The 19294-nt window shown below is 39.9% G+C and overlaps 1 protein-coding gene across 2 annotated transcripts in view; it reads left to right on the forward strand.

The window, feature by feature from the left end:
- CARD11 (caspase recruitment domain family member 11) overlaps window positions 1–19294 on the forward strand; it is a 50661-nt gene that overhangs the window by 14765 nt on the left and 16602 nt on the right. The window contains exons 2-12 of one of the 2 annotated variants that reach the window (XM_074841029.1): window positions 7496–7708; window positions 8336–8473; window positions 9107–9432; window positions 10689–10868; window positions 12810–12962; window positions 13056–13181; window positions 13674–13871; window positions 14361–14540; window positions 15580–15634; window positions 16882–16997; window positions 18178–18281. In XM_074841029.1, the coding sequence (XP_074697130.1) occupies window positions 7496–7708; window positions 8336–8473; window positions 9107–9432; window positions 10689–10868; window positions 12810–12962; window positions 13056–13181; window positions 13674–13871; window positions 14361–14540; window positions 15580–15634; window positions 16882–16997; window positions 18178–18281 (1789 nt within the window). The remainder of the gene's footprint in view (window positions 1–7495; window positions 7709–8335; window positions 8474–9106; window positions 9433–10688; window positions 10869–12809; window positions 12963–13055; window positions 13182–13673; window positions 13872–14360; window positions 14541–15579; window positions 15635–16881; window positions 16998–18177; window positions 18282–19294) is intronic. The other variant, XM_074841030.1, reaches the window with a different exon arrangement.

Consider the following 19294-nt stretch of genomic DNA (forward strand, 5'->3'; position numbering starts at 1 on the left):
GAAGCATTTGTTGGACCAGCATTCTCATAAGCCCTCGGCAGCCTGAGGATGACAGCTTCTTTTTAAGATCTTGGCTTTTAGCACACATCAGTTGAAATGCTCCTGTCAGTAGCTAATACTGCACTCAAGAAAAAAGGGCCAGCTATATAAACACATTTGTACTACGTTAGCACAGTGATTTCTGTTGTCCTCCTCATCATCATGCCTAACAGGATGGAGGATGTGTAGATTAAAGCATTTATTAAATGTCAGGCTTTCAGCTCTCCGCTGCTACTTTGTAAATCCTTTAAAATAGATGTACTAAATTCCTGTGGTAAATTATTTATTTAAATTATTGTGCCATTATCTTGATTTGCATGCTTAGAACTAACACTAATTTCTAATGTGTCAGGAACTGTGGCAGGGCCTTCCCTGTTTATCCCTTCATTTGCTTTACACCCCACATTCCTTCCCTTTGCCTTTACTAACTCTTTCCTGTTCTCATCTGTATCTCACTTCTGTTCCTCACTTTCATTCTGTTGAGTTCCCCTTTTTCTAAATTTCTTTTTCTTTTCCTGTTCCCTTTTTATATTTCGTTTTCCCTTGACCTCACCATTTTTTATCCCCAATTCTCATCTTTCTCCTCTTCAGTTTTTTTTTTTCATCTCTCATTTCTCAGCTCTCATTTCTCATTTACCTTCACATGTATTATCATTCAATAATGGTACTACTGACAGTTTCTGAAATCTGGGTATCAGATTCTTAAACAATATGGGAAAACAGAATAATATCCATCTAATCACCAGTGTAGACATTGCCATCTGAAGGGACAAATCTCTCTCCATTGACCCTAGAGGGAACCTCAGCACCTAGTAGTGGATAGAAACCAATCTTTAGAGGGCATTCTAAGATAGAAGTATAAAATGGTGGAATGAAGTTTTGAACAGACCATTTTCCATTTGCTGGAGAGGAACTAGATTTTAAAGTTAAACTAGATGCCTAATTCAAATCGGTGAGATGAATCCACCCTCTGAATTAACTCCTCTATCAGTAGTGCTTAGATGGTATGTCACTGAGGGAGCTAGGAGCATCTTCACTGTGTATAGAAAATAGTGACACATAGAAAAATGACAGAGTCATCAGAAGATCATTTAAGCTATTTGTAGAGGAGGATTTTTCCATTTTCTTTGTTTATTATTGATAATATATGTTCTACAACCAGATCTGATTGGATGTTGGATGTTCGAGGTAGCACAATCTGCTGTCAGTTTGCTATTGAGACAAAATTAGTCATTTCCTTCCTGTGTGATAAGATGATAAGAGCTCTGAAGTTCTAAAGCTGGCAGACTTGAGGAAGACGTAGACTTCAGATATTCTCACCAGATGGAGTGCAAAATGGGAAAGCATAGATCTCAGCCTTTATGAAACAGAGATGATTACAGGATCCTAAAAGTATTACTGCACTGATTAAGGTCTTTTGCAACAATATTTCATTGGGCAAAACAACATTCTTGATTTGTAAATAGTTGTTTCCTCAGGAAAGTGATAGGCGTTTTATAGAATTTCGTATGTTGTTTCAAAAGCAGACAGAATGTAGTAAGTGTGGAATTCAGTGCAAGGATTGTTCAGCTCTTAAGGAATATTATCCTGCAATATTGAAAAACTTGTATATCTTTGTTGCATACAGTGTTTTCTGGTTTAGGTGATACTAAGCAAACCATTGGATGTACTGGCTAACAATACTAATAACTGATCTGTGCTTTATTTATGCATTACCCTTCCTTTTTTTCTGAGATGGAGTTTTATATGGATCTGTTCTTAGGAGAGTAACTAAAGGCAAAGGGAGAGATAATTAAAAAGTGTTCCTCTAGTATTAATTCTTCTGGGCCTCTTCTGTTAGGACAGGAATAGTGATTAGAGACAAATCTCTGATTTATTCTGTTCCTTGCTTTTTTTTTTTTCTTAGAGCAAAGATACCGAGTAAGAGTAACATGATACAATTCTTCATTTCTTTTTCACTCACTTGGTTGTTGAGCTAATAGTTATGAAAATGAGGGCAATTTTCTTTCCCTCTTCTGCTTGTAGTAGCAAGATGAATATACCTCCAGAGCTCTTTGAACCGGATAGGGAGTTTGTTTTGGTTACCTCTGTCTCTCTTACTGTTCAGAAAATGGGAGTAGTATTTATGATTGTGTCTGTCATCTGGCTTCACTGAAGACATAGCTTTGCCTCATTGAAGCCTGCAAGTCTGCTAGTGTTTTGGGGGGGTTTGTAGGTTGTGTGTAACTGGAAGATTGATTCAATGAAATTGAACAGAATACTTCTGTGTGAAAATAATCCTATTTTGTATTTAAAGCTTACTGCGCTTCTATTACTTTGGTATCTCTTATTCCATATTTTTCTTTCATATTTTGTTGAAACTGTGATATTCAGTAAGCTGGTTGAATCTTTTATATAAAGAGAGGGTTCTGATATATACAGAATGGTTCTTTCCATATACAGCCACTGTGACCCAAACCAGAAATACAACCCAGTCCATTCAACAGTGCTGCTGGCTTCAGAAAGTATTCTAAGGCCTGCAAAATCTGAAGTAATAAAACTACACTAATAATAAATGTTATTCTAGAGCCTTCCCATCTTGGTGGTTTCAAGTGCTTTGCAGTCACTAATTAATGGATCCTACCTTGTCATAAAAATACTTCTTACCAGCCTTGATTTCAGGTAGGGACACTGAGGTAGAAAGAATTAATATAAAGTGCAAATTCTTAAAGGCAGATGAAAACTCTGTCTCCTCTACTTTGGGAGTCCAGATTTAGACACCTCTATGGAAAAAATTTGCAAGTATAGGTAAGCAAATTTAGTCTTCTTAATCAATGTTTAAGCCTTTTAAAAGTAGTTTTCGGTACCATAGAACATCCAGTAGTGCAGCCAACATGACTGGAGACTGCTGGTATTCAGCATTTCAGAAAGCCAGGAGTGCAAATAGAGCTCTCCTGTCCTTAGGCAAAGGAATATAATTTCCTTATCACACTTTAAACTGTGACTTTCCTCTAAACTTAAAAATAGCTCTAAATCCCTTTGTGGTTTTGTGGTTCTCTGATACTGCAGATCTGCACATATCCATACAAGTAGCTTTTGAGAAAATTGCCCTGTTATACTTTATCATGTGAGGTGCTATCCAAACTTGAGGGAGAAAGGGTATTGCCCCATGAAATCTAGAGATATGCATAGAAAGAGGATGTAATACAATACCCTCAAAATGCTGAGGATAATTATACACAGTTTTAAAGTGCTATTTTCAGTTTTATTTTTGCTTTCAAGTGTGATAATTTATATGTAATCCTTTCCTGGTTTATATACACATATTTAGTATTTAACATAAACTTCTGTTCTTATTAATTTATAATTTGCACAAACATTTTGGGTGTTGTGGTTTCTTTTTAAATACTGCCAGTCTGTGAACATCTGTGACAAATGCAGAAGTCCAAAACATTAAAATAGATCAACTCTTCCAAAATAAACTTCCTCCTGCTTCTCAGTATGAGGACAATACCCTTTTTTCATATTTCACAAAGTAGATATCAAGAAATCAGAAAACCTAGCTGAAGTCTGCATTTGCAGTCTGTTACATGGTAATTTCTCAGTATCGACAGGCTGACGAGAATTCAGAGCAAGGGGATGCAAATAATGAGATGGCTGAAGGGTTAATTTCTGCACCATCATGAAATGAATCACAAAAAATGAAGCTTTCGATGTAACCTGATGATGAGCACTTTATAGAACCCCTGGTTCTGAAGCCTGCAGGCTTTATTCCCTTGATCAGTGGAGAGTGTCACTGACATATGAGAGTGTGGAGTCTGAGTGAGAACAGAGAACAGCTTTAACTGCAAGGCGATTTGTTCAGTTGAAAAATATAACAAAAAAATAGCAAACACATAGAAAGATTCATTTGTGTGTAACAGCCAAGAGAAGGATTGTCCCTGAGAGAGAAAAGGAGATGAGGGGAGTCGAGTGTTTCTTTTAATGTAAAAAGGGGTTCTCTCTTTTATATTTGTCTGCATCTACAGAGATCTTTGAAATAGATGGGACTAGCCAAGATTATTACTGGATTAAGATCTCCTGCAGTTAAAGGCTATTTTGTATACTAACTACTGAAAGGAGCAGCAGGAGAGCAATTTTTAAACTGCTGTGGTGATTCGTATTTCTTTTTGGTTAATGTCTGTTGAAGTCAGTCCAAGTCTGTGACTTCACACCTGGGATTTGCAATGGACGCCATAGTATTTCTATGACATATCACAACTTCTGAATGTGTTAGGTTACAACTCAAGAGGTGTTGGAATCAGAAACTAGGTAACAGTAATAAAGATCAGATTAGATAAGTGATTACACACTTGAAAACATTTTAAATCTGTCATTTTTCATTTTATAAGTGAAAACAACTTTTCTGCAATATCATCACAGAAAGAAAGGACAGAAACAAGGAATAAGGTCTTCTAAATACCTAGAAAATGCATGTGCTGCTGAAAAGCTTTTAAAAGTAAAGCCTTTAATATAATACCTTTATTGGTTTCCCACTGAGTTTCACTTGTCACATCTGTTTTTTGATCAGCACACCAACATTTTAACCAATCATAAACATTTTATTTCCTATTCAACATTATATTAAATACTAACTCGAATAAATATTTGCTCACTAGGAAGGATGCTCTACTAATATGAGCTGTCCATTGCTATTGTCTCTGGAACAGCTCCACAAGACAGTGTTGTTACTTGGGGGTTATATTCTTAGACCAGTCTGGCCCAAGAAACACAGCAAAGGCAACAAACATCTCAAGCTCTAGGAAAGAGAGGAGTGCTACCCGTTATGCAGCAGTAATCCCTGAGAGGCGGTGAACAGCCCAGTGAGAGCTTAGCTGGGCTGCTGGGAGGTCATTTCCACAGTGGAAATCCAAAGAAGAAAGCAGAAGGAAGATGCTGAAATTCCTCCATGGCAGTGAGGGACCACTCCACTAAATGTTGTTTCTGAGGGCTTGCTCCTGATAATAGACTGTATTTAACAGGAGTTTGCTACCAGAAATCCCCTTTTAAGATTCTTAGCCATTCATGCAGTATACTTACTACTTTCCCATTAAACATTATGTCCCCAAAATAACACTATGGATGTATTATGCCCATACACAAGGGACTCTTTGATAAAGGTATTTCTAATGTCAGGTTAAAAAAATGTATTCATGTTGAGAATTACACTGATGAGTGAACTCTTCTTTGAATCATTTAATGGAGAAATCCCTTACTAATGTCCTGAGGGAACTGCTGACAGTGTGTAATAATTTCTGGTTCAGTGCAGCAGATTACAAGATATCTTGCATTTTATGAAATTCAGGCAAGTGCTTCTTTTGCACTCTGAGGTCCATCTGTGAGCTTCCTGGTACAGTCCCCAAAATTAAAGGGCCTGCAACACACCTTTTTTTAGATGCAATAGATAGCAGTAGCTGTAAGATAACTGAGGTACTGTATGACCTTCTGCTTTACTGCCTTCTACTCCCAAAAGTTCAGCTTCTCCAATTATGTAGTGTTTGTTAAATTCACCTTTGAAATGAAATACAGTTATTTCCAGAATAAGTGATGGAAGTAAGGTTCATGGGAATGTATGTGTACTTCAGATGAAGCTATTTCACCTTTAACATTCCTCCCACTGCTACCTACTTTATATAGCTTTTTCTATTGTTTTACCTTTATACTGTTCATTACTGCAGTGTCACCTTTACCACATGTAAATACTGGCATTCAGTAAGAATTTCATCCAGCTTGTGAGGAGTTCATAAGACCAGGGATCTTTTCCCATAACTACAGCCATGCCCCCATTATTTTAGATCCCATTGAGCAGATCTGGTCTTCCTTGCCCTCTGAGGACTCTTGTCTCTCCCAGCCCATTTAGTAGAAGTCACTGGAGTAATGACATCTGCATGCAAGCAGCAGAGCAAATGCTAAGTAAGTGGTTCTAAGATGTGAAACTACAAAGAAAAGAACTCTGGGAGAGCTACTGGAGTACAAGAGAAGAACAAAAACCCTTGGCAATACTCCCCTAACCTGTCCATAGTATGAGGAATGCATCCAAACTTTTCTCCTAGAGATACTGAACCCCAGCCTAGGATTTTGGACAATTTGGGAAGGCCTTTGAAAGCATCAAGCGAAGAACAGACATTTTTGTAGAACTAATCTGTATTTCATTATGATAGAACACTGACAAACACATTATTTAGCAGATTAGCACTTTTGGGTTTAGTTTTCAAAATGAGTTAATAGCCCCTGGCTGTACAGATTAATAGCTGGTTTTGCCCAGTGACGTTCAGTGTAACACAGGCTGCGTTGCAGTTCCTTATGTTGGAAGCTGAGGAAGTTATAACACAACAGAGAGAACTCTTGTCGTCCAAGAAAAACAGCATGTTGCTTTTGAGGTCTTTAGTTACTGATTACCAGCGAAGTCTCATAAAGCACAGCTCTCGTCTCATATGACCTAAGAACTGCACATTCTTTTTATACCATGTCTCTGATGGGGTAAAATAACTCTTGAAATAGAAGCTTATCTTCCTTGTGCCACCAGGATCACGAGATCTTGAGAAAGCTAGAATGCAAAACTAAGACTTGTTTCAAAGGTTAATATTTATTACAAAGTTAAGAAGGAAAAATTTTTACAAAGTTTCTTTACTCTTAACTTTAGTATGTTTTCTCACCTCATTGTTGCCTCTGTTGTAACCTTCTCTAATGAGGTGGTTGCAAATTAGGAGTTGGCAGGAAATTGCTTAGCAAGCACTCAGAAATCATGTGATAATATTTGCATGAGTCAAGAACATTTTCAGACTTCAGTGATACAACGCTCCCACTTGTCCACTCATGCAGAGAGAGGCAAGGTCTGAACTCACAGGTACTTGCATTCATGGCCACACATCAGTCAATCCATACACAGCTGTGGAAGGCAGACACACGTAACTGCTGGCTTATGAGTTAATTATTCTTGTGGTGCAGTCATTTACATGCGCTGGCTCCTCACATATAGGCAGGAAAAAATGCAGGTTCAAATCACTACAACTGAGAGGAACAGAGGAGGTGAGAATGAAAGCCTTAGTTTTCTGCAGCAAGTATTTGTCTTTGCTCTGAGCTCTGCATGTTCATACCCTTTCTTGCATTGCACCACGTCCTTTACCATTGCTTCTATTAAGAAGAGGGATTCTCTGACTTACAGAGACCTTCATGGAGTTAGCTGAGCTACAGATTCATCACTAGAGAGCAATATGCAATAGTTCATAGACTCAAGATAGCACTTCTCTGAACTGTCACTTTCCAGATGAGCTGTGGACAGGCTGCACTTCAGTTCAAACAGTTTCAATATAGGGCAAATTCAGCATTAGTCAGAAGTGATTCTTAGCTCATCCTATGTGACATGGAAGCACAAAAAAGAAACAGGATAGAAACTGTCCTGTTTGATGTTCATTTGCCAATTGTTTCCCTTGTTAAGGAGGAGAGCCAGAGATGGATGACTGCCTGGAGACACTGAAAGATGAGGAGGAAGCTTTGTGGGAGAACGTAGAATGCAACCGGCACATGCTGAGCCGCTACATCAATCCAGCCAAACTGACCCCGTACTTACGGCAGTGCAAAGTAATCGATGAGCAAGATGAGGATGAGGTGCTTAACTCACTTATGCTGCCCTCCAAAATTAACCGAGCAGGTAATTATTTTGTGAATGGCTACATCTGCATCCCTATCTGAACAGTATTATTTTGCAAAGTCTGGAGGGAGCCTGTATCAAATTACAGATTATCAAATGCGAACCCTGTATCTCATTTACAGGAGATTTAATGTAAGGGGGGAATCTGCTGCTGCTATTTTGATAACAATGATTCTTTCCAGTGCTGTGCAGGCTGGAGCTCATGGGGTTCATATTCCCATCAAAGCCTTGGCAAATATTTCGGTTAACACAAGCAGCAGCCACTGCCATTCCAAGAGTAGGTTTTCAGCTGTCTTGCCGTGCTACATGATTTGTCACTGAAGGGTCTGCCATCCTAGCATCTCAGTACTGCCTGGTAAAGGCTGCACTGAATAACGTGCCTTTTGAAATTTCTGTTCCAGAGACCAGTTTGCCCGCACTCCTTCAGAATAATGATCAGCGCAAACATAAAGAATACGTGGCATTACTTTATGAGTTCAGCTGAACTCAATTAATCAGCCAGATCTTCCACAGCACATTGCTGTGGTGGGGACAAACCTTAAGCAGATTTGGCTTCAGGGATAGAGTACTTGCTTATGCTGCTCATAGTGCTGATGTGTCACCTCTCTCTCTGTTCTCTGTACTTAGGTCGACTGCTGGACATTCTCCACACCAAGGGCCAAAGAGGCTATGTAGTTTTCCTAGAGAGCCTCGAGTTTTACTACCCTGAACTCTACAAACTGGTAACAGGGAAAGAACCTACACGGAGATTTTCCACTATTGTTGGTGAGTAGAATTAATCCCAAAGGAGCCTGTTGAAATAAGGACTATCTTGAAGACTGGGTTTGATTTTTCAGGCAAAAAATGGAAATAAAAGCTAATCTTGTAGTAGCATTCTGCAGTTTTCCAGTCCCCTTCAAAGCAAAATATGCTAGCAACAGGTAATATGTAAAGAAAAAGAACATCTCGGTTCTGAATGAAGCTGAAGAGCTTCAAATTGAATGATAGGCATTACAGGAAATCTCAAGAGAAAAAACATTGGAACAGTGGACTAAATTACACTGATGACCTACACATGTGCAGCATTTTGAAGCATTCAGATTAATTATACTTGTATAAATTCATTTTACAAAGTTTGTGCTATTTCCACAGGCCTGTCAGCTCAGCTGAAACAAGACAATTATAAAGGCTTCATATTCTATCCAGTAAAGCTTTATGCATGTATATTGTCAATCTGGTAATAGTGTGCTGTGAAATATTTATACTGTTGCCAGCTAGATATACAAATGTGTATGTATTTATGCATATTCTGCACCTCTGTACATATTCTGGGACATTGGTTTCTTACTCAGTTCTGCTGATCCTACTTAGTATAAAGTTACTTTATGAGACATTGATAAGCTGTTCAAACATTTTCAGTGGAGGAGGGACATGAAGGCCTTACCCATTTCCTAATGAATGAAATCATTAAGCTTCAGCAGCAAGTAAAGACAAAAGATGTGCAGCGCTGTGAACTCTTGGCTAAGTCTCGCCAGCTGGAGGATGAGCGAAAGCAGCTAAAACTGAACAAGATAGAGCTGCTGACCTTCCAGGAGAGGTACAACAAGATGAAGGAGGAGAGGAACAACTACAATGATGAGCTGGTCAAGGTGAAAGATGAGAACTATAATCTTGCCATGAGGTATGCCCAGCTGAGTGACGAGAAGAGCATGGCTGTGATAAGGAGCCGAGACCTCCAGTTAGAGGTGAGAGAAATGCTCTGGGCTGCTTTAATCAGGAGCAGCAATGGAGGATGGTAGAGACATCTGGCAAAATGAGACCTCCTCTGACAGTAGAAAGGTGTAGAGCTCTCATTTGCTTTGCTTATCCAGATGATTAGAGGCATTGCTGCCAACTGCAGTGATGTGTATTAATGGCAGATAATTTACATACTTGTAATAGATTAACATGTTTAAAAACAAAATTTTAAAAACATAATTGTTTGCTAAAAACATAATTTTAGCTTTTCAGGCTCAATAATATCTTGGGGCAGTTATCCAGGTTTGCACTACAGCTGTTGGTTTATTCAGAAAGTCTCACATGGAGCACTGGAACAGCTTGAGGCCATTTAGGAAATACAGAGAAATGCTTCAAGTGCCATAAAATTCATGCTTGTGTGTGTGTCACAGATGAAATGGAGTAAACAACTACCCGTAGTGGATCTGGACACTGAGGTTTATTTTCGAACCGATGATATCAGACGTTTTACCCCACAATGTTTTTTCACACGGTCGTTTGCTCACTCCCCCACCTCGGCGCTGCCTTCTCTCGGGCTCATCATCCCTTCCCCACAGGGAAATCACTGCTGGTGTGGGAAGGTTGGGCAGAAAGTCCTGTCTGCTCACAGTCACCAGTCACAGGTGTTACTGGCCAGGGTCCCTGGGCATCCCCTGGCCTTCATCCCTGTGCATCTCTCTGGTCTCCAGGATGTTCCCCCACTTTCAAATCTTTCCTCCAGCCAGGATCTTTATCACTTTCTTCCCAGGACCTCTTCTGTCTGAAACAACTTTTTCTTTTTGGGAACCTCTCTTTTCTATCCAGAACTCAAACCCCCTGTTTTTCCCAATCCAAATAGTCTGTGTGCAAAAGCATAATGCGTGGTGAGCCTCCTAAATGTTAGTTCTGTTTCGTATCTCTTTATTTATTGGAGGATTGAGGATGTGCCACTTTTTTTTAGTCCAGAAGTTATCAGAATTTACAGCCAGCCCATACCAGTTGTAGCTAGCAAATAGCAGGCTTCTCCTTGAGAGTTCAGCAGTTCGGTTGTGGACATTCAACACACATGCATATACACCCAATTATCTGCTGCTTGTTAGCATTCACAGTTTAAGCTATTTTTTCCACCTGTGACAGTATATTTTTACCTGGAAGTGAGAGTGCTTTCAGAGAAGTAAATATCAAAGCTAGGAATGATTTCTTTCCTTTCCTTTTTCTCCTTTTCACTGCTCCCTGCCTGCTTTAGATTGACCAGCTGAAGCATCGCTTGAATAAGGTGGAAGAGGAATGCAAGCTGGAGAGGAACCAGTCCTTGAAGCTGAAAAATGATATTGAAAACCGACCCAAAAAGGAACAGGTTCTGGAGCTGGAGAGAGAAAATGAGATGATGAAGACTAAAATCCAGGAGTTGCAGTCCATCATTCAGGTATAAAAGCAGATTGCTACATTTAGAATTCCAGCCACTTCAGTTTACCCCTCCTGCTTACCCAGATGATGGATTCAGCAGGCTTCAACCACTCCTTGCCTCCAGGCGCCCTCACACTTTCCTCCCATGCTGTCTCACATACCCCACATCTCCTCAGCCTGCCTTGGTCGCTACTCTTCAGGACTTCAGGGTCTGGAGGAGGCTGTGAGAGTGGGACGGAGAAGCAGCAGGTGGTGATGGCTCCCATGTGTTTTCAGTAAGGGACAGGCAGTTGAGTACATAACAGGAAATCTGTGGACAAGAGGAGGTGACATGGTCTCTGCTACCACTCCTCACCTCAGACTCCACACATACTCTGTTACAATTCTAGGGAACGTTGGGTGAAACCTCCACCTGCAAAGCTACAATAAGCAGAAGCTCAAAGTTTGGAAAAGCAGAAGGTTGGTTATAGGTCCCAGCTGTCTGTCGTACTCCTTGTACAAACACATGCATGAGGAGTTATACCCCCAAAAAAACTGTCATCTAATAAATCAAGCTGTACATGAGAGATTGGCTCTTTCAAGGTGCAGAGTGCAGCTGTTTAATTGCTGAGCATTCAACTCCGTGTTTTAGCCCTGCTGTGGTTCTTTGTACCAGCCTGTCACTACAAAGCTGTGTTAAATAGCCAGCCCAGAAATTTCTGACAGTAGCTCCATGTACCCTGTTTTAGGCTATTGTCATATCTGTGCTAAAAGGTCTTAATGAAGCAGAGGGTAATAAAGGTTTCTGTACTTGCTTGGGTGGTCACTAGTTACCAGAATGCCCCGTAGAACACTGCTGTAACTTGCACAGGGATCTTTGTTTGGGCAGAGAGGGAAAAAGGATGATATGCAGCAAATTTAGCACTGTGTTTCTCTATGAAGAGCTTAGTGAAATATTAGGGTATATGTGGGAGTACTTAGCACTTTGCTGGAAAAGGCTTGTGGCATTTTAAAACGACACTTAAAATATCAATAGAATGCATTTCAGAAATGGCTGTAGCCTCTAGCAGTGCCTAATGATTCTTAGTTCTAACACAAATCCAATTCAAGGGTTGAAAAAGGGTGTAGTATAGAAGGTTCTGGGAGTTCTGGTCCATGTAGAATCTCTTATACTAGTTGAAATGGTCTTATAGCACCTAAAGAAACAGAGAAATAATGAAATAGCTAAAAATTAGATTGAAATTCTCCTAAGTGAAAGTATAAATAAACAAAAGGCAGTTTGTTTTAGAAATACTTAAGTATGCTTAGAAATATTGGGTAACCAAAATGTCACCGAAATCTCCAACTTAGACTAGGTATTTTAAAAATAAATATGCATATAACTTGCATTTTATGCCTTTTTCATCTTCCATTTATGGTTAATTTTGAATGGCAATTTATTTGTTGGAACCTGCTCTGGTAATCTTGTTAATTTTAAATCTGAAATAAAAAATATTGCTGGACACTACAGAAAATGAAGCAGTGGTACAAGCTACTCCAGGCACGTTTAATATTCTCTGAGCACAGCCCTGCAAAGCCTATGCATGCTTTAAAAATTCCCCTGAATGTTTTCTTAGGCCCTGCTCTTTGGCAAAGGGTGATTTTTGTGCTCAGTGAGAGCTGATTAATAGAGAAGAGTTTTGAATGCAGGGCTTGGAGTGAAGAATTGTCACTGCATCCAAAATGGATCAAATTATAGCCAGTACAATAAAACAGTAAAACAGTTCCTTCATCAGACTATTCTGACAGCAAGACAGCCTTTATTCATCTTTTCTGACACTATTTTAAAATATGAACAAATGTCCATCTCTTCTCCTGCTTTCCCGTTGCAATACCATGTTCATTTTCTATTCCTCTTGCTTGTAACTGTCTTTGTTACTTTTCTCCCTGCAATACTACTTTCTCTTTCCCTGGCCTGTCTCTTAAAAATGTCTTTCCTCAGGCTGACAAGCGGAGTTTGCCAGATTCGGACAAAGCTATTTTGGATATTCTGGAACATGACCGTAAGGAGGCACTAGAAGATCGTCACGAGTTAGTCAACAAAATCTTTAATCTCCAAGAGGAGATCCGTCATGTGGAGGACTTGAGAGACAAGGTGAGAAATGGAAGGATGGAAAGATGGAATATCTCAGGCTAGTGCCCAAAAGACCTCTGAGAGCAGTGGTGGTTAACAGTATGTTATTTCCAGTATCTTGAAGAGAAAGAAGATTTGGAGTTAAAATGTTCAACACTAGGAAAAGACTGTGAGATGTACAAGCACCGTATGAACACTGTGATGATACAGCTGGAAGAGGTGGAAAAGGAACGAGACCAGGTATCTAACAGTTAAAGGGGAGGAAATTAGTAGCAAAAGCCTGTATCTCATATGTGCCACTTTGGAGAATTGTGGGTAATTGGACCCAGAATACCATTAAAAAATAAACAGTTAGAAGAAATTGCTACTTGTTGGAATTTGCATTACAGTAGTTAAACATAGGATAATATTGGGTTGTTTCCACAGTGTAGCATCTGGCAGACAGGACCAAGATCTTAACAACAGCTACTGCAGGCTTTTTATTAGTGTTAAGTAATCCAGTTTGCACTCTGGAGCATTTTGCCACCAACCAAGAGGGAGCTGGAAATGAACCACCCTCATCATTGTAATTTTTAATGGTACTGCTGTGGCACATACCGGTCCTAACTGCTGTGTTAACTGGTGGATGGTTACCAGTTCTGAAGTCCCCGTTCCAAACACCTTACAAACAAAAGCAGCAGGAGAAGGTGACTGGTACCCAGGTGCAAAAGATGTTTCTTCTCTCCACTATAGGCTTTCCGTTCGCGTGATGAGGCTCAGACACAGTATTCACACTGTCTGATTGAAAAAGATAAATACAGGAAGCAGATTCGAGAGCTGGAGGAGAGAAATGATGAACTCCGAATTGAGGTGGTTCGGAAAGAAGCTTGCATTGTTAACCTAGAGTGCAAACTCCGACGGCTCTCTAAGGACAATAACTTTCACGACCAGGTAGGGCTGAGGAAGACAGACATGAGTTCTTTTTTTAAGAATTGCTTTTAAAAACATTTTGGTGTGAAAGGGGGAGGGGACTTTTTTAATTCCCTCCATGAATTAACTGAAAAAAATAACCTCCTTCTACTAAATGTCAATGTTGTGAGTTCTTCAGTAACAGTGGGGTTCAAGTTGTCTGTGTCAGGCACATAGCTTCTTAAAGGCTGGCATTCCACAACTTGATTTTAAATGGAAGGGAAAGAAATGGATAAAGACAATTTCTACACTGGGGTAGAAACTACAAATACTTTTCAGGAACGTGCCCCAGTGAACAGAAATCTCCACAAATGTCAATCTAGATTACTGATTTGGGTCTGGAGCCACATTCTGTGTGAACTTCTGAATCACTGGAGTCACAGAAAGTTCAATCAGATTGCTCTAAAGGGAGGTCATGAGGAGTTGTACCAAACTGGTCTCAGAAGTAAAGTGTTTCCTTCCTATCTTCAGAGTTTACCACGGAATCTACCTATTACCATTATCTCCCAGACCTTTGGGACTCCTGGCCCAAAAGCCAATGGTCAGGAAGCAGATGACTCCTCCACTTCTGAAGAGTCTCCAGAAGACAACAAATTCTTCTTGCCTGATCAAGCTCGACTCAAGAGAAGAGTGAATCTAAAGGGAATCCAGGTGTGTATTAATATGAGACTGGAATGATATAGTGCAGGAACTGTTAGAACAAAGAGACATAATACATGTTGTGGTTATGCCTCTGAAAGTGCTGTGCTGTAAAGATAAAAATAGTTTTGTATATGATAGTGACCTGTCAGTTTTTGCCCCATGGTGATTTGCATCTTGAGGAGCAAATATAATCAGGCTTCACAGACCATTTTCTGCCCCTTCTCCCCATTTTGTGCATTCTCCTTGCTTCTGCTGTTCATTCACATTCTTGGAGCGTTGTCAATAAATTGATTCTTTGCCTCCTTAACAGTAGTGAAAAAAAAAAATTGACATAATGCCAGAAGTCCAGCACACAAGTAACTGAAGGTGGAAAACGAAGCATTGGTTGAAAAGCTCACATCAGCTGGAAGGAATAATAGAAAGAAATGGACACAATCTAGAGCAAAATTAACTGCCTAATTTAGAATTAAATTATGGCAATTTCCTCTCACTTAAGAGTAAGGGGTAGCATGACTTAGGTCCATGATTTCCCCAACTAGCTGCATTCATACAGCTATTATCTGGTGTTATATTCATGAATTGTAAAAAATATACAATCTAACTTTTGGGGTTTTGAGCTTCTCTTTCCTTTCATCTGCATTTGAATTCTCCCTGCCCTTCATAACCTTTCTGAGCTCTGACTGTCATTATTACTTATGGCAATAGAGCTGCATTTTTTACATTGCACACTCCAAAAGGATGCCTGTTGTATTAACAGCTGCCTGCAACCAGTCCCAAGGCACCCACTTCACCTTTTGTCTCTTTGTTCCCTCAGCAGAATCTGGAAATTGCAGTGCATTTGGGCCAGACTTTTAATAGGTAGCTAACTCTTGTTCACTGTGGTGGCATTTAGATACCTAAATATCTTCTAAATGTTGGGTCCTGTTTTTTAAAGGAGAGCAAATATATTGCAGCATAACAGTGGAAAAAAGGGGTGAAAATATCTGGTTTACAGTGTGTGGCAAATATTCTGCATTTGTGCTGATTTTTGTCCTCTTTTTTCTTTTAGATAAATCCAAGAGCTAAATCCCCTGTCAGCATGAACAAAACATCAGAGTTTCAAGGTCAGAAAGAGCACCCATGTCCTTATTCTTTTTCTGTTGCTTTGTCTCATTCACTTAATCTCTTTAAGTTGTTTTAACAAATATGCCAACCAGGGAAATTCTTAACTAAGTCCAAGTCAGTAAAATAGTTTCTCTCATAGTTAACAATGTCATAATTTAAAGTAGTCAAGTGTTCTACCTGAATATCCTCTCCACCCAAAGATACCTCCACAGACACACAATACTGCATCCCATAGCTTACCTAAATTTTCTGTTTACTTAATTTTCCTTTTACTTTACAAAAATTTTAAAGTCATTGGTGTAACGCCTGTACTAAAAGTCATTATACTATTCTCTTTTTGCTGTTGGAAAAATCCTTCAAGCTGAAAATACCCTAATCTTGTGATCGTCAAATGAGTTCTCTTGTCCTTCATCAGAAGGGAATTAATTTGAAATTTAAAGCATTGCAAATGTTGGGGGGAGGGGGGTTGACCCACCCATCAGCCAGCTCCCAAGTTACCAAATTCATTGCTGTATACTCATGTTTGAGCTATTATTAATTCCTCTTATTTATGTAACACTGTTCTTGAACCAAACACCATCCTAGGCAGCACTTCCTTTATTTGTTATGTGCGGCAGCATGCTCACTGTTGAACAAAATATGATGGGAAACATGGTTCCTGCTGCAAGATATCGGATGTTAAACAGTATGTTTGGTATCGGGTAATGTGCAACATTAGTACAAATTATTGCTGCTGAAGAAGGGAAGGAGTCCACAGAGACATTCACACTGTGCTACCTAGGGCTGCTGAGGGATCTCAAGCTTCTTGGTCCCTGCTGTAAATTTTAAGTTGTAAAAAATGTGTAATTCAGTGAGTCAACCTTATTGCAGACTATTAGCTTCAGGTAATGAAGTTAAAACGTAAATTAATAGAACAATCCTCCTTTAATTTGTCAAATAGTATTCATAGATCTAATAAAAATGTACAGGACAGAGTCGAAAGAAGAAGTTGGCAAGAGGCTGTCCGAAGTGGCGTGCATTTCTGTACTTTGCTGGGAAGCTGATGGGGAAGGAAAGGGAGCCAGAGCCGCAGGGCACAGAGCGCTTCCTGGAGCCTCTGTCCAGTCCCCGGTAGGGGAAACAAAATAAGACGAAATGGAAAGATAACCTAAGTATTGTTGCAAATCTGTGAAAGCCTCTGTATTGAAAGTGATCTGACATGATTTTCTCTGGTGTCTGTATTTTTCTCTGTCATCTGTGAGCGCAGCAGTCAGAGCACAGGATGAAGATGGGGCTGATGCCAGCAATGGCCGCACAGACACAAGTTCCTCTAATTCTGTTTCCATCAGTAACTCCATCAGCAGCTGTGAAGTCAGCAAGATTGTAAGGAGCCTTCAGATGCCCCTTGCCTGTCTACGACCATCTCTCCTAATGTGGTTCAGAGCTTTCGCAACCCAGTATTAGCACTTCACTAGCATCCCAGCTGTGATCACATTCAAGGCCTTGTCAGAGGCTCCCTTAATCCTTTTACCAGCATTTTGTTAGAACCATGTTATTAGCCTTTTCCAAAATCACAGAATTGGTTTATGTTTATTTAAAGATATTTCAAAGGTATTTATGACCTCTCGCTGTCTCCTTATGCCATTTCACATTTACTGTTAGAAGGAAGAGATTTTCTTTAAAAGCTGCTTTGTAATTTATTTAAGAAAATTTTCAGGGGGTTTTGAGTTCTCTAATGCTTTTTCTATCTATAAGTAACAATGAGTGAGAAAAGGGGTGCAGATCACAGTTGGAAATTTCTGCATACCATAGCCAAACCATTTCTTCCCTGCTTGCTGTATCCCCGTAATCTCCCAAGGTAGATACTCCATTATACGTATGTGAGCACTGACACAGCAGGACAAGCAGACAGAGAGAGTGCTCTTGCAGAGTGTTAATAACAAAGAACAAAACATCCTTCTAGAACACCGTGAAAAATGCTGCCCCCAGGAAATTAAAATTATACCCAAGAATAGCCAGGAAAGAACTCCCTGCCACTTGTAATAAGTTTAGCTGGGTTAGGAATATGCTTTGGAATATCTGTTGGCTATTTAGATGACTTATACTGTCTTCCCTCTAGTACAATTCAGAGTTTAGTTTCCAATGTACTAGATTAATAATTTAATCTATGGAGATCTGTATTTTTCTTCCTCATTCCTACTATTTATATATATAAGTATACATATATTCCGCTTTTCATGCTCTTCCTCATATATGTCAGCTGTGCAACACATACGCCACACATCAAGGGTAAAGTTAAAATTGTTTGGTAAATTAGCCTGTCATGTGGTCACAGTAAAAGGTACTGTGCCAGCGCACAAGCTGTGCATATTGCTAAAATAGTGGAATATACGAACACTCTTGTGTGTAGCATTCTGCACATCTAGAATCAATTTTTCTTACTGCTGTGTGTGCTTCACAGTGCAGAGTACCACTGGCAAGCCAGCAGGCTAATGCTTCTGTAAGTTAGAAATGACAGCACATTTAAGACAGATAACCTTTCTGTCACTTTTTTTTTTAAAAGCAAACCCTGAGAAATCGCAATGACAGTATCATGTCTACCACTCCTGAGCCTCCAGGAAATGATTCAATAGTCCGACGTTGCAAAGAGGATGCCCCTCATTGCAGGTAGGTGGCCACGCTGGTGAAATGTGCCCGGAACCTGTTGTTATAAGGAAGAGGTAAAAAGGACTTGTTCTGTCTCTAGTTGGAGAGCTTCTATTAGGCATCAGGACTAACTTGCTAAATTTCTCAAGGCTTCAGTCCTTCAACCTTCATTTTGTCCAAAACACTCAGGAGTCTCTGATAGGTCAGCTGGGATGAATGACACAGTGATACCACTGCAGCACTGGCTTTTTTAATGTACATAGTAAGAAACAGTACTGAAATGGCTAGGCACCAATGCTGTTGGAGAATGTGCTCTACCTTTATAGACAGATATTGCTTTACTTTTTGCTTCCCAGCTCCTTGCTGCCTGTGTCTCTGTCCTTTCCCCTTCTCTCAAAGCCCTTCCTTCTCTGTAAACTGCCAGAATAGAGCAGAGCTGCTTGACTGTCTGTGAGGAATGGGAGGGGGAGAAGTGGAGGAGGGAGGTGGTTTTTGTTGGGCTCAGGGCTCTGTATCTCAGCATAGCAATGAGGGGAGAGAGATGCATTGCCCTCTGCTTCACCTTCTGCTGCGGCTTCCACTTCTGTCGGGTCGTGGCCTTGCGGACTTCCCCTGCGACTGAAATCGGATCAGCTGGGGAATGGGAAGTTGTGGCAGGAAGGAGAGAGACCTTGCCTGCCTCACAGTCCCCTAAATGGCACTGACCCCTTTTCTAAAAGGTTTATAGCAATGCAATACTTGGACGTACTGTTTTGGTGTTGGTGTCAGTAACATCAGGGTTTGTATCAGAAATATCAGAAGATACAAATACATTCCCTAAAGGTCCCAAGCAGGAGAATAGAACAAAGCCCAGGCAAATCAATTTAGAAGAAAGCAATATATGTGGGGGGTTTAGATCTTTATTAGATCTATTTTTTAGATCTGATCTTTATTAGAACTTTATTTAGATTTTTTTATGCTTTTCAAAACAAACTCATCTCTGGCAGACTGATATTTTTGCCTCTCTTTCTCTGTGTAAAGCTTTGCAAGACAGC

This window comes from Strix aluco, chromosome 15 (assembly GCF_031877795.1).
Source record: "Strix aluco isolate bStrAlu1 chromosome 15, bStrAlu1.hap1, whole genome shotgun sequence".
NCBI classification, from domain to species: Eukaryota; Metazoa; Chordata; class Aves; order Strigiformes; family Strigidae; genus Strix; species Strix aluco.